The sequence below is a fragment of the Mustela putorius genome, unplaced genomic scaffold (genome assembly GCF_011764305.1).
Source record: "Mustela putorius furo isolate JIRA1106 unplaced genomic scaffold, ASM1176430v1.1 tig00003898_pilon_pilon_pilon, whole genome shotgun sequence".
In the NCBI taxonomy this organism is placed as follows: Eukaryota; Metazoa; Chordata; class Mammalia; order Carnivora; family Mustelidae; genus Mustela; species Mustela putorius.
The window spans coordinates 318,396-333,334 of NW_025422047.1; the positions used below are offsets into that span (position 1 = coordinate 318,396).

The 14,939-nt window shown below is 35.2% G+C and overlaps 1 protein-coding gene across 1 annotated transcript; it reads right to left on the bottom strand.

Moving 5' to 3' along the window:
• Nucleotides 1-9,444: 9,444 nt before the first annotated feature.
• Nucleotides 9,445-10,383, bottom strand: LOC101675296 (olfactory receptor 4F3/4F16/4F29-like). The gene has a single exon (XM_004751010.1). The coding sequence runs from the start codon at nucleotides 10,381-10,383 to the stop codon at nucleotides 9,445-9,447; it is 939 nt and encodes a 312-aa protein (XP_004751067.1).
• Nucleotides 10,384-14,939: the final 4,556 nt, after the last annotated feature.

Genomic DNA, 14,939 nt, shown 5'->3' on the forward strand with positions numbered 1-14,939 from the left:
CTAATACATGAATTTAGCAAAGTTGCAGGATACAAAATCAATGTGCAGAAATCAGTTGCATTTCTATACAGCAATAACAAAGCAGCAGGAAAAAAAAAAAAAAAAGCAGCAGGAAAAGAGATCAAGGAATCCATCCCATTTACAACTACACCAAAAACAATAACATACCTAGGAGAAAACCAAATCAAAGTTTCTGTACTCTGAAGACTATGGAATGCTTACAAAAGAATATGAAAAGGATACAAAGAAATGGCAAAATATTCCATGCTCATGGATTGGAAGAAAAAGCATTGTTAAAATGCCTATACAAGGGGCGCCTGGGTGGCTTAGTGGGTTAAAGCCTCTACCTTCGGCTCAGGTCATGATCTCGGAGTCCTGGGATTGGAGTCCTGGGATTGAGTCCGACATCCTGCTCTCTGCTCAGCAGGGAGCCTGCTTCCTCCTCTCTCTACCTGCCTCTCTGCCTACTTGTGATCTCTGTCTGTCAAATAAATAAATAAATAAAATCTTTTTAAAAACATTTTTAAATGTCTATAATATCCAGAGCAATCTGCATATTTAATGCAGTCCCTATCAAAATAGAGGCAGCTTTTTTTTCCACAGAGTTTTCACTGAGCTGGGACAAACAATCCTAAAATTTGTATGGAACCAGACACAAAGACCCTGAATAGTCAAAGCAATCCTGAAAAAGAATAGCAATGATGGAGGCATCACAATTCCAGACTTCAAGCCATATTACAAAGCTTGACTGTATTACAAAGATGACTACAAAGCACTCATCAAGAAAGTAAGGTAATGGCACAAAAACAGACACATAGATCAATGGAAAGAATAGAAAACCGAGAAATGGACCCACAGCAATATGGTCAATTAATCTTTGACAAAGCAGGAAAGGATATTCAATGGAAAAAAGACAGTCTCTTCAACAAATGGTGTTAGGAAAACTGGACAGCAACATGCAGAAGAATGAAACTGGACCACTTTCTTATATTACACACAAAAATAAATTCAAAATGAATGAAAGATCTAAATGTGAGACAGGAATCCATCAAAATCCTTGAGGAAACACAGGCAGCAACCTCTTTGACCTCAGCCACAGCAACTTTCTTACTAGACATGACACCAGAGACAAGGGAAACAAAAGCAAAAATGAACTATTGAGACTTCATCAGGATAAAAAACTTCTGCACAATGAAACAATCATCAAGAAAATGACAAGGCAATCTACAGAATGGGAGAAGATATTTGCAAATGACATATCAGATAAAAGGTTAGTATCCAAAATCTATAAAGAACTTATCAAACTAAATACCCCAAACCAAATAATCCAGTTATGAAATGGGCAGAGGACATGAATAGACATTTTTCCAAAGACATACAGATGGCTAAAAGGCATATGAAAACATGCTCAACATCACTCATCATCAGGGGTATACAAATCAAAATCATGATGAGATACCCCTTTTTAGCCATTTTAGAATGGCTAAAATTAAGAACCCAGGAAACAACAGGTGTTGATGAGAATGTGGAGAAAGAGGAACCATTTGCACTATTGGTGGGAATGCAAACTGGTGCAGCCACTCAGGAAAACAGTATGGAGTTTCCTTAAAAAATTGAAAATAGAACTACCCTATGACCCAGCAATTGCATTACTAGGTATTTACCCAAAGTGTACAAAAATACAGATTCAAAGGGGTACATGCCCCCCAATATAGCATTATCAACCAAACTATGGGGAAAGCCCAAATTCCATTGACTGGTGAATGAAAAAAGAAAAAGTGATATAGGGGTGCCTACATGGCTCAGTTTGTTAAGCATCTGTCTTCAGCTCAGGTCATGATTCCAGGGTCCTCGGATTGAATCTTGTGTCTGGCTCCCTGCCCAGTGAAGAGTCTCCTTCTCCCTCCGCACCCTGCCCTCTCACATTCTCTCTCACTCTCTCTCAAATAAACAAAATCTTTAAAAAAAAAAAAAAAAGTGATATACATACAAACACACACACACACAATGGAATGTTACCCAGCCATCAACAACAATGAAATCTTGCCATTTACAACAACATGGCTGGAGCTAGACTGTATGATGCTAAGTGAAATTAATTAGTTCAGAAAGAGATATACCATATGATTTCATTCATATGTGGAATTAAAAAAAAAACAGAGGAACACATGGGAAGGAAAATGGAAAAAAGAGAGGGAAGCAATATAAGAGACTCAACGATAGAAAACAAACTGAAGGTTGATGGAAGGAGGTGGGTGGTGTGGGATGGATAAATGGGTGATAGGTATTAAGGAGGGCACTTATTATGATGAGCACTGGGTGTTTTATGGAAGTGATGAACCCTTAAATTTAAATAATTAATTAAAAATAAAGCTACCAAATTAATCATATAAATAAATAAATAAATAAATAAATGGCATCTGTGTATCAATGCCTTGCTCATACTTCTAATCTGTATATCAGGCACGCTTATCCAGATACCTACTTTACATTTCCACTTGGATATTTAAAAAGCATCTTCAATGAAACATGCACACAACTGAGTTCCTACTTTAACCTCCTCCTTCATCTTAAGTGATGACAAATCCATCTCTCCAACTGCTTATGTCAAAAACTTGGGAATCATTTCTCTAAAATTCAATATCCATTAAATGGCAAATTTTGTTAGCTAACCCTTCAAAATCTCATCATTTCTTACTATTTGCATTGCTACCCAAACCACAAGTTCCCTTAAATCTTCCCTTAATCTGCAACACAGTAGTAATTTACCACTACCTAGACCACTGTACCACTTTTCCTAGACTATTCTTAGCAAGACACCAGACATAAAGTTAATTTTACTTTTCCTTTTTTCTTTTTCAATTTATTTTAAAAAATTCAATTTCCAATGCAGGGCTTGAACTCAAAACCCTGAGATCAAGACCTGAGATCAAGAATCAGATCCTCAATGGACTGAGCCACCTGGATGCCCCAAAGTTAATTTTAAATGTAAATGATATCATGTCACCTCCCTGCTCAGAACCCTCCAATGAACCCCCTTTCCCAAAGTAAAAGGCAAATATGTTACAATGATTTACAGAATCTTGTATGATTTGGTCTCACTTTACCTCCATGAATAGTCTCCTACTATTTTCCCTCTTATACTGACAAATTCACATACCTTCTTGCTGTTTCTTGAATACAACCAAGCACATTACACATTCGTACTGACTATCCTCTTGGCCAGGGATGCCCTTCTCCCTGATATTTAATTAATAATCCACATATATATGTCAGTGGATTATTATATATATGATATTATATATTATATATTTCATATATTATATATAAAATATATATAATAAAAATATATGTGATAAAATAATATAGTATATCATATGTAATATTTGTATATTAATATAGGATATAAATATATTGGTACATATTATTATATATAAAATATATAATATATAATTATAGTAAATCTATAAAATATATTATTATATTATATTAATATTAGATGTTATAGTTATATTAATTTATAATATATAATATTATATATATCCACTATATATATTAATCCACTGACATATATATATGTATATATATATATATATATAAAATCCACTTCCCAAGGATGCCTACACCCTGACTACCCTATTCAGAAGTGCAAGCCACTCCCCAAAACCCTGGAGTTTCAGATTCACCTTAACCTCTTCTATTATACTGGTAGTGCACTTATTTCTATTGAACTTACTATAAAATTTGTTTATTTGGCTTATTATTTATTGTCTGGATAGCTGAACAATGTTAGGAATTTTATATACACATGTAATATATATATATAATATACAATATTATATATATGTGTGTGTGTGTAAATATATATATATATATATATATATATGTTAAATGCCTATATTTTTTAACTGAGCTATCCCAAAAGCCTACAATAATGGCTGGCTCTCAGTAGACACTTTGTATTTGCTGCATAAATGAAATATTGAAGAGGGGAGCAGAAGGAAAAGGTAAGGGAGAGGATGAGAATCACTCCTGGATTTCTTGTTTTCGTGTCTGGATAGATAACAGTAGAAGAAGACACAGTTTTAAGTGATGATCATAAGGCTCATTTTGCATTTATTCAGTCAAAGGATGTATGAAAGACACCAGAAGATATGTTACATATGAATCTGGGATCTCAGAAGAGACAAGGACTATGTTTCATATAATAGTGTGATATAAAATGATTACAGATCAGAAGAGAAATGATTATTCACCAAATGGTATGAAGAAAATTAAAAAGCAAATTTGAGAAATGTAGATTTCTCCTCTTCTATTATTTCCACTAAAAATAATTTTGAGGTGGATAAAATATTTTAGAAACACATGTTCAGGGGCACCTGGACGACTCAGTCATTAAGGATCTGCCTTCAGCTCAGGTCATGATTCCAGGGTCCTGGAATCGAGCCCCACGTTGGGCTCCCTGCTTGGTGGGAAGCCTGCTTCTCCCTCTTCCACTCCCCTTGCTTGTGTTCACTCTCTTGCTGTGTCTCTTGTCAAATAAATAAATAAAATCTTAAAAAAAAAAAAAACATGTTCATGGATATTCTTTAGGCATTAGAATGGAAAAGGACTAAGAATAAAACTTAGTCATAATAAAGAATAAAACTATAAAGCCACATTTTAAAACTCCATGAAGTTAGTGTCACGGAAATCATTACTTTCATGTTGCATAATATTATAGGTAAAATTAAAAAGAAAACAACAAATTGGGGGAAATATTTTGAACACAAATATGATAATAAAGGAGTTAATAACCAGGTGGTAGGTATTGGAGAGGGCACAGATTGCATGGAGCACTGGGTGTGGTGCAAAAATAATGTATACTGTTATGCTGAAAATAAATAAAAAATAAATTTTAAAAAAAGAGAAAAAATAATGAATACTGTTATGCTGAAAAAATAAAAAATTAAAAAACAACAAAAATAAATTAATTAATAATAATAAAAAATAAAGGAGCTAATGTCCTCAACATATATGTGTAACTGATAAATCAATATGATAGAACTAATATTCTATATATGAAGATGGGGAGGAAGAACACCTCAGCAAACGTTCTACTTCAAATAAGAAAAAAATGTGCGACTATTCTTTGCCTGCCCTAAATCACTTTTTCCCTTTCACTGATGGTTGTTCCCCATCTCCTCCATTTGGGAAATGCTCCTCCTCAAATTCATGTAGTTCTTTGGAGGCTCTCAGCCAGAGAATATGTTGGCCCCTACACACTGGGGTGGGCATGTGATCCAGACCCAGCCCATGGAAGACCCGTCACAGTTAGGATCAATCAAAACAATGCCAGCTAAGATCCTTTCACTGAGTTTTAATATGGAGCTGAGAAAGAAAACTGTTCCCTTTTCTATGAGGTTGCTCTGCTGGAATGATTTAAATTTGAGAGTTGTTTGCAGCCTCTCCTCTCTCCCAACACCATACATAAAGAAATCTATGTGTGAAACAAAATGAGATTAAGGTACAGAGACAGAATTAAAAGAAAGAGGGAAGAGAGAAAGAAAGAGAGAGAGCAGCAAGAGAAAGGGAGTGAATAAGAGAGAAAATCTGAGAGTGTAAAATTGAGTGAATCCCTGGAGTCCATGAGGCTGATGCCACTCTTGGACACACCAATAACCTGAGTCAATAAATTCCTTTTTTTAAATTATTTTTATTAAATATAATGTATTATTTGCCCCAAAGGTACAGGTCTGTGAATCATCAGGCTTACACATTTCACAGCACTCACCATAGCACATACCCTCCCCAATGCCCATAATCCAACCACCTTCTCCCCACCTACCTCCCCCTAGCAACCCTCAATTTGTTTTGTGAGATTAAGAGTCTCATGGTTTGTCTCCCTCCCGATTCTATCTTGTTTCATTTTTTCCTTCCCTACCCCTCACAACCCCCCAGCCTACCTCTCAATTCCTTTTTTATCAAATTCATCAATTCCGTTTTTATCTGGAGTGCCTTGGTGGCTCAGTTGGTTTAGTGCCCGCCTTTGGCTCAGGTCATTATCTCAGTGTCCTGGGATCAAGCCCTAATTTGGGTTCCCCACTCAGCAGGGGGTCTGCTTCTCCCTCTGCCCCTCCTTCCACTCATGTGTGCAAGCTCTCTCTCTCTCTCTCTCCCACTCAAATAAATAAAATCTTTAAAAATAAAATAAAATATCTTTTTTTATTAATGTGGTTTTAAAATTTGTTACCTTAAGCAGTTTTAGGTGTATGGTTCGAGTGTTAAGTGCTTTAATATTGTTGTAAAACATCTCTAGATCTTTTTCCTTTTGCAAGACTATCTATTTTTTTGTTGTTGTTCTTTTAAACTAGCTTTGACTGAATTCCTGACACATGTAATTCAAAGAGTTCAGGTAAATAACAATATTTGAAAAATTAAAAGCATACATAAATTGAAGAAGTCTGGAAAAAGATTTTATCTTTTTTGTCTTTTAAACTGGCAAATATTTTTAATACATGGTCATATTCAGTACTTTGGGAGGGGTACTAAAGTGGATATACTTCTTAGCAGGTAAAAATCTTTGGGGAGAAATGATAATGTGAATAAAGAGTTTAAAAGATTATGATCCCCTATTAACTCCAAATATATCAACCTATGAATATAGGAAGAAATCTGAAATATAGACAATATATATGCAAGATTTTCAAGACAGAGTAAAAATTTAAAGATAATCTAATTGGCCAATGCTGGAGGAATAACAAATATGATACAGTCATGTAATGCAATACTAAATTATTAAATAATTAATATTATTACAAAATAATTTTAATTTGTACCCCAATATTTAATAATGTGAATAACTTCTCAGCATATAATATTCATCAAAAAGGATAAAAATGCAGAGACCATTAAATCCCTATTTTGTAAATATATGTTTTTATTTAGGCATAGAAAAACACTAGAAATAAGTATACCAAGATATTACTACTAATTATCTCTATGTGGTGATTTTATGGATGATTGCTATTTTATCATCTCTAATTTACAAATAAATTTTTCTTTGTTAGAAGAATTTTCTTTTATTAAAGAAAAATAATATTTTCTTAAATAAATAATAAAACATAGAGGAGTCCACATTAAAAGTAATGGAAAATAAAATATTCCTAGAACCAGAGATGTGTTTATCAGTATTCTTTTGATTGTAAATGACAGAACTGCACTTTAAATGGACTTAAGCAAGAGGGTTAATGTATAACATATAATGTAATGTATCATTTATTCACTCAGCTGGTAACCAAACTAATTGGAGGGCAAGAATGAAGCTAAATGCTCAAGGCAGCTGGAACCAAGAAACTGATTACCAAGTGATTACATCTTCTCCCACATAACTTTTTTCAGTATCCCAGACTTGATTTTTGACAGCAGGAAATATGATTGCCAGAAGTTTCTATAAATACAGCTCCAAGAGGGATTTAGTTTGGTTTCATTCTATTCTCAAATCCAACATCCTGGGGGAAATGCTCAGATCTGGCCCCATCTTGGTTAGAGGCTCATAACTACACCCTTTAATGTGGCTAAGAGATGTGCATTATGACTGGTTCAGAAGCCCAACCTTTGATCAATAGTTGGGGTTAAAGAAGTAGGATTTAACTACTGTGTTCATAATCATACTATATGGTTACTGCAAGAAAAAGCTACATTTACAAGAGAAGGAGGTTGCTCATTTGAGCAAACAGTAGACTAGATGTCCACTAAAAGTAGTTGTTTCTTCAGAGTAAAAAGAGTGACCTTTAAAAGTAGATGATACAGAAAACCTTTTGGCACTACGAAGTTGAAGAATGTATCTGCTAACAGATACAGATCTGAGAGAAAAGCAGAAAGACAAAAGACTAGGATGGGTAGGCCATTTTCTAAATCTGTGTAATCATGTAAACAGTGAAGAATCTGGGAATCCCTGCTGGAGCTATTAAATGTTATTGAATCAATGAAAAAGAAAACTGAGTGGAATTTCCATTTTAAAAACACAGCTTCCAAATAAATTTTAGGGAAATTGAGCATAAGCGGTAGCTAGTAAACTGATAATATATGTATTGGTTTTCCAAGTGTCCAACAGAGGGCTCAAAAAAATGAATGAATTATATAAGAGCAATGGAAATCAAAAGAAGAAGTATATAAATTAACAAGTGAGATATAATATGAGGTAAATAATAACCATTTATAAGACAATAGGAATATTAATAAACTGGTTAAGATGTATGGAGTATGTGTAAGGATATATAAGGTTAAGATTTAATTGCACTACATCTCTGAGAAGGAGCCTTGGTTGCTCTTTATTGAAATGGATAGGAACTGGAATTTCTAAATCTGTGTACATATACCCGCATTCTGAGAGAAGAGAACACAATCACGTATATAAAGCCTCCCAAACTAAAATTTAGCTTGTAATGACTCAAATCATGTAAATGCAATGGGAATAGTATTGTGACAACAGAAGAAAAAGGAAGAACCTGGGTATTTACAAATGAAAATAAGAATGAATCTTAAAGAACACAGGGGTTAGACAGCCTGAAACATAGTACAAACAAAAGTCAAAAGTTAAGTCTTGTGAGACCAGCCAGAATAGTGATCTGGTCTAACGATCTTACATCATCAAAATCTGACATGATTAAATATTTGAATAATCCATCTAACTCCTCTTACTCTGATTCCCTACTCATTAATGTCCTTTTCATCACCTGACTTCTCAGAAATTTGCCTATAATGAAACAGTAAGTTAGGTTTTCATGACAGTTCAGACCACTTTACTAATTTTTAACAGCAAATTGATAGACTGCCATCTTGCTATACATATATTTGAATCAGTGTCAAAATATTTAGTGTCAATAGCAAGCATTCCCTTATATAACCCACTTGGACATTGACAAGATTCAATTTTGAATTCTAGACCATAGTAAATTCATCAAGGTCATGTCTCCTGAGAGACAAACAATTGGCCTTCTCTGGAAGATACTTTTTATCACACCACATGCTTCCTCCAACCAGAGGCAGCAACACAATTTCTCAGTTAAGATTCTTTTTTTTTATATATATAATTTTTTATTTTTTATAAACATATATTTTTATCCCCAGGGGTACAGGTCTGTGAATCACCAGGTTTACACACTTCACAGCACTCACCAAAGCACATACCCTCCCCAATGTCCATAATCCCACCCCCTTCTCCCAAACCCCCTCCCCCCAGCAACCCTCAGTTTGTTTTGTGAGATTAAGAGTCACTTATAGTTTGTCTCCCTCCCAATCCCATCTTGTTTCATTTTATTCTTCAGTTAATATTCTTAAAGAACAATACTATTTTCATCTGGAACACCTAAACAGTAATAGGTTCTTGGAAACTGATACTGAAACCATAGACATTTAACGTTATCTCAAGTCAGTAAGGAAACTCCCTAATACTTTCGTCATTTATGAAATCCTTCTATAAGCAATAAATTGACTACATACTTTCCTCATTGCCACTTTCATTTCTTTGTTCCTAAATGTATAGATGACGGAATTTAAAAAGGGAGTAAGAACTGCATCAAAAACAGCAAGAAATTTGTCTAAATGTGATGTGGGGTGAGGCCAGATATAAACAAAGATGCAAGGACCAAAGAACAAAATCACCACCGTGACATGAGTTGACAAAGTGGAAAGGGCCTTGGATGAGCCTCTTGAGGAGTGTTTCCAAACAGTGATCAGGATAAAGCTGTAGGAGACAAACAATATGAAGAATGATCCCAGAGATATAAATCCACTGTTGGCTGTGACCATGAACTCTAAATTGTAGGTATCTGTGCAGGCAAGTTTGAGGAACCGAGGGAAGTCACAGTAAAAGCTGTCTAATAAATTAGGGCCACAGAATGGCAATTTTATAACAAAAAGCAGTTGAATTGCAGAGTGGGTCAAGCCAATTACCCATGCGGCGACCAGAAGCAAAATACACATTTTTCGGTTCATAATAGTCAAATAGTGCAGAGGCTTACATATGGCAACATATCTGTCAAAAGCCATGGCAATGAGCAGCACCATCTCTACACCACCAATGACATGAAGAAAGAAGATTTGAGTGATACAGCCACCAAAGGAGATGACTTTACGCTTTCTAAAAAGATCATAAATCATCTTGGGAGAAATGACAGAAGAAACCCCCAGGTCAATGAAGGAGAGGTTGGCCAACAGAAAATACATGGGGGAGTGCAAGTGTGGGTTAGAAGCCACGGTGAACATGATGAGGGAGTTTCCCAACATGCTTGCCACATAAAACGTGGAGGAGAAAACAAAGAGAAGAACTTGGATCTCCCAAGAGTTGGTGAGTCCCAGGAACACAAACTCTGACACCACAGAATGATTCACGCCATCCATTACTTTATCAGCTAGAATGTTTCCAAATAAAAGAAAATAAAAAAGAATCTAAAATAAGAATGTTAATAAAGTTCTTTATTACAATAATTACTCAAGGCTGTGAAGACTATCCCCTCAATTCCCTCAATTCCCCCCACAGGGACATTATTAAATAAGCATTTTACCTGGTATCACCTAAAACAGTTGCATCGCTTACATATGCAACATCCCTAACACCATGGCTTCCAGGGCTATTCATCTATAAACAAGAAAATGAAGCAAATATGAAAACATTTTACATGCACATAGCAAGGCTTGGGAGAGGCAGGAAAGGCAGTATAGTACAAAACAAGGGAAAAAGGAAAGAGGAGGTAAGAAAGATGGCATTTGCCATACTTCACTGGTACTCTTTTAATTGTTCATGGAACAATTCTTCAGCCATTCAAGTTGTCTCATTTCTTTCCCTTGTTAATCTTAGGCACATAATATGTCTCTTATAGTCATACTTATACCTTGTTAATACATACTTATACTTGTTAATCATATTTGCAATTCACACAATGCCCACAGGGTAACAGTGAGTGTAAGAGAACCAGGCATAGGGTATAGAGGTTATTCAAGAGGATGATAGGATTGAGGCAAGCATAGATTAGATATTAATGGCACAGAGTATTTGCATGGGCACCCAGAAAGTGCAAGTACCTAGTAGAATGGTTAGCAGCCCAGACGTGACCAAAAGTACAAGAATGAAGGGGGTTTTATGGGAAGTTAAGGAAGCCAGTTTAATTTATCTGTCCAGATTCTTCATAATCTCTGAAGTTTGTGAGCCTTGGTTATAGCTATTGGAGCCTTAAGTTTTTGAAATTTGCTAGGGATAAAGAAATGCACACTAACGGTGTAATTGCCACATAACTATTGACTCTCTCCTATCCCTTCATCAGCCTTAGCCCCTTTTATCCCTCTTATCTCATCTCTCTGCTTCAACTCTGTCAAGTCTCTGGGATCCAATGCCAAATCTGACTATTCCCTAGCCTAATTCTGGGTGACAACATGAATCTCTCCAGTTCTTACCCAGTTTTGTTTTGTTTTTGTTTTTGTTTTTTTGCAAAGAATACAATGTTACCACATGGAAGGTATATTCTCTTGCCTCTAAGTCCAATAGTTCTGTTTTGTGTGTCTCAAACCCTCTCGCTCCCATAATATTTAAATATGCTATTAAAAGGTACAGTGATCTGAGGAGATAGGTGGCAGAATAAAAAGTAAAAGACTGGTAAAATAAAGGTACATGAATGCACAAAAAGCCTCACACCTGGAACTGAAAGGAAAGGGCAAGAGAAACTCAGAAATAGAAAAAAAAAAAATGGATCCCAAATCTTTGTCTTTTATTATATGTATTTATATATGCACATATATATTCATCTCAGTTGAACATGATGAGTGAAATCAATCATAAAAATATTATCTCACAAATCTCATGAGTGATTACCTACTTCAAATTAATCACTTGCAAATGAGAAAACAGGGGCACCTGGTGGCTCAGTTGGCTAAGTTTCTACCATCAGCTCAGGTCATAATCCCAAGGTCCTGGGATCAAGCCCCGCATCGCATAAGGCTCCCTACTCAGCAGAGAGTCTGCTTCTCCCTCTGCCTTCCCCTGCTGGTTCTCTCTCTCTCCCTCTTTCTCTCTCAAATAAATAAAAATAAAATATTTTTTAAAGAGGAGAAAACAGTAGTCTAGTGAGAAACAAACAACTAGTTATAGACAGAGAATCTGGGTTTTCTAGTCCACATATGGCTTCAGATTCCACATGCGAGAAAAATCTTAAAGTTGGGAGGAGACATGTCAAACCTGGATCTACTCGGCCCAAAATCATAGCCACTAGTTACATATGGTTATTAAATGAAACTAAAATCTATTTCCTTGGTAGTACTAGTCACATTTCAAGTGCTCAATAGCCTCATCTAGCTAGTGGTTATGGATAGAATAGTGGAATATAGAACATTTCCAATCACTACTGATCCCTTAAAGGTAAATCAAAATCCCATTTCCTCCATGAAAATTCTCCTAGTACCTCTACTTCATATGTATCTCTTCTCTTATTCCTAGAAGTCAGGAAACTTGAATTTTAATTGAAAAGTAATTATCCATATAAAAATAAACCACAATATGTAGTACCATAGGAGACATACCAGATGTCCACTCTTGGCCAGGAAGGATACACGAGATTCCAGGAAATTCAGAGGCAATTTCATGAAAGAGAAAGGTCTTATGAGTTTTGAGAAAACAACTGCAGGAGTTTAGTAAGTTGAGAGGGGAGACGAAAGCTTTCTAAAAAGAGATAATAACTGATTGCTTATTTAGAGCAATCGGTTTTTACTAATCATAATTCCTCAATGATTTCAATTTTACAGATTTTCCCTCCTTAAATATATGTAAGTTTGAGAAGGAAAAGGACCACTTCGTCTGGCTCCTATGTTTCCTAAAATATAGTTAATACTTCCCTGAAATAAAGCCACTTTCTCTGGTTCCTAATTTTTCACTGTTCCTATTTTTCTAGTCTACCATCTTTTTCTATGAAGTCAGCATGCACAAAGCAAGTCTCCAAATTCAAAACTAAGCATTAACACATTTCCCAATCACTCCCAAGAGAATGCCTGGTATTCTTGCTATAAACTTCCAGGAGAGGAGTATGGAAGCCTCATCTCAAGACTTACAATGGTCCATGGTTTAACTTCATGGAATTTTAGAAAACAAGAAGAAGCATATAAAAGGAAAAGAAAGGGCTGGGGGAGAAATAGTTCCAAGAGCAGCCAGTGTAGCAGGGAATTTACCCAGTTTCTACTTTCCAGGCTTCATGATATAATCGGTAATAATCGTCCATGCCCTTGTTAAAGTCAAAAAAGAAAATACAGATTTTTTTCACCATACTCCAGAAGTTTCTAAAGTATTTAATGGTGGAATCTTAGAGCTAGAAAATCATACATTATTTTTGTGGCACATATTTACTAAATACTCTCATATGTTTCATCCTTGTTATTACCTGTAGGGTAGATATACCTGACAGAAATATTTTTATATATAGATGCAAAATCTCAAAATCAGAGAAGTTAGTAGCTTACCTATAAACATAGTAACTTAGTTTGAAATAAAAAACCAGACTTTCTGATTCCAAATCCAGTGCTGTTCTGACATATGCAAATATGGATATCTGTTCATGATCTAAAACAATTATTCCTGTTATGAACTTTGAGCAAGAATGCAAAAAAAAGTACACCTTAAGCTGACACAATTTATATGTCAATTATTATTTCAATAAATCTGGGGAAAAAAGAATTCCATTTTACTCAGAAGAATATTCCATCCCACCCACATAGATATTTAATATATACATAAATTAACTTATCCAAGATTTTATAGCTACTAGTGGCACACCCAAGCCTTAAACCTACATATGATTGCTACAAGTTACAGGGAAGGGAGAAAGCTGAATGCTGATTAGAATGGGAAAAAACAAAGTCCACCAACGTTTTGGTGCTAGTAAAAGACTCACCAGGGGTGCCTGAATGGCTCAGTCACTTAGGTGTCTGACTTTGGCTCAGGCCATGATGTCAGGGTTCTGGGATCCAGCCCTGTTGTCAGGATTCCTGCTCAGCAGGGAATCTATTTGTCCCTCTTCCTCTGCTCTCCCTTCTCCTCCCCACCCACTCCTGCAAGTGCGTGCTCTCACAAATAAATAAAATCTTTTAAAAAAAAGAAAAAAAGAATCACCAAGTCAAGGGACCATTTATTCATAAAAATCCATAGTAATTGAGAAACAAGTAATTACCCACCTAGAGAGAAAAATTTAGGAGCCATCCAAAATTTGAAGTCATGAGAAACAAAGATTTACTTAAAGGATAACATATAAAGAGCTAATGGAGGAAACATATGTCGCCAAAAAAGAACAAATACATAGTATTTGTCATCATCATTATTATATTACTATTACTACTATTTTTACATATTATCTGCCTTTTAAAAGCCCTGCTTCAAAGTACAAAAAGCAGGGGAAAAAGAATGTCAAAGAATTAAGTAATAGCCTACTTTCACATGATAAAGAGTAATCAAAATTAGAAGACTAAGTAAAAGGCATAGATTTAGGGCTGAATATCATTGGTGCCATTAAAGAGAGAAAAAGTCAAACAGCAGAGAGAAAAATCAAGATTTTAGGGAGGTAACAGATGGTGTTAAGGTAGAGAAAGAAAAATCAGGAAATGACAATTTCAATAATGTAGGGGGAAAGTTCTGGGGTGGGAGTAGGAAAATAAGGCAATATGCTATGTGTAGAAAATTTATAGAGTACCAGAAATCTACAAAAATAGATACATTTTCCTAGCAACTGCGACAATCTTATTGAAGACGGGTATCATGAATTTAGTCAAAAGCTAGATGGAATCTTTTTGTGACACCATTCAGAAATGTTCAGGGACTTAATATCCAGAATTTTAGAGTAGCACATTTGTTTGGCACATTAAGCAGAATAGAGTATCAAAAAAGACAGAAATCCTTTGTTCACTTGTTTTGTTTCTTATATTCC

What these genes read in the sequence shown, in the direction of transcription:
- LOC101675296 (XM_004751010.1), bottom strand. Translation starts at nt 10,383, where the DNA reads ATGGATGGCGTGAATCATTCTGTGGTGTCAGAGTTTGTGTTCCTGGGA.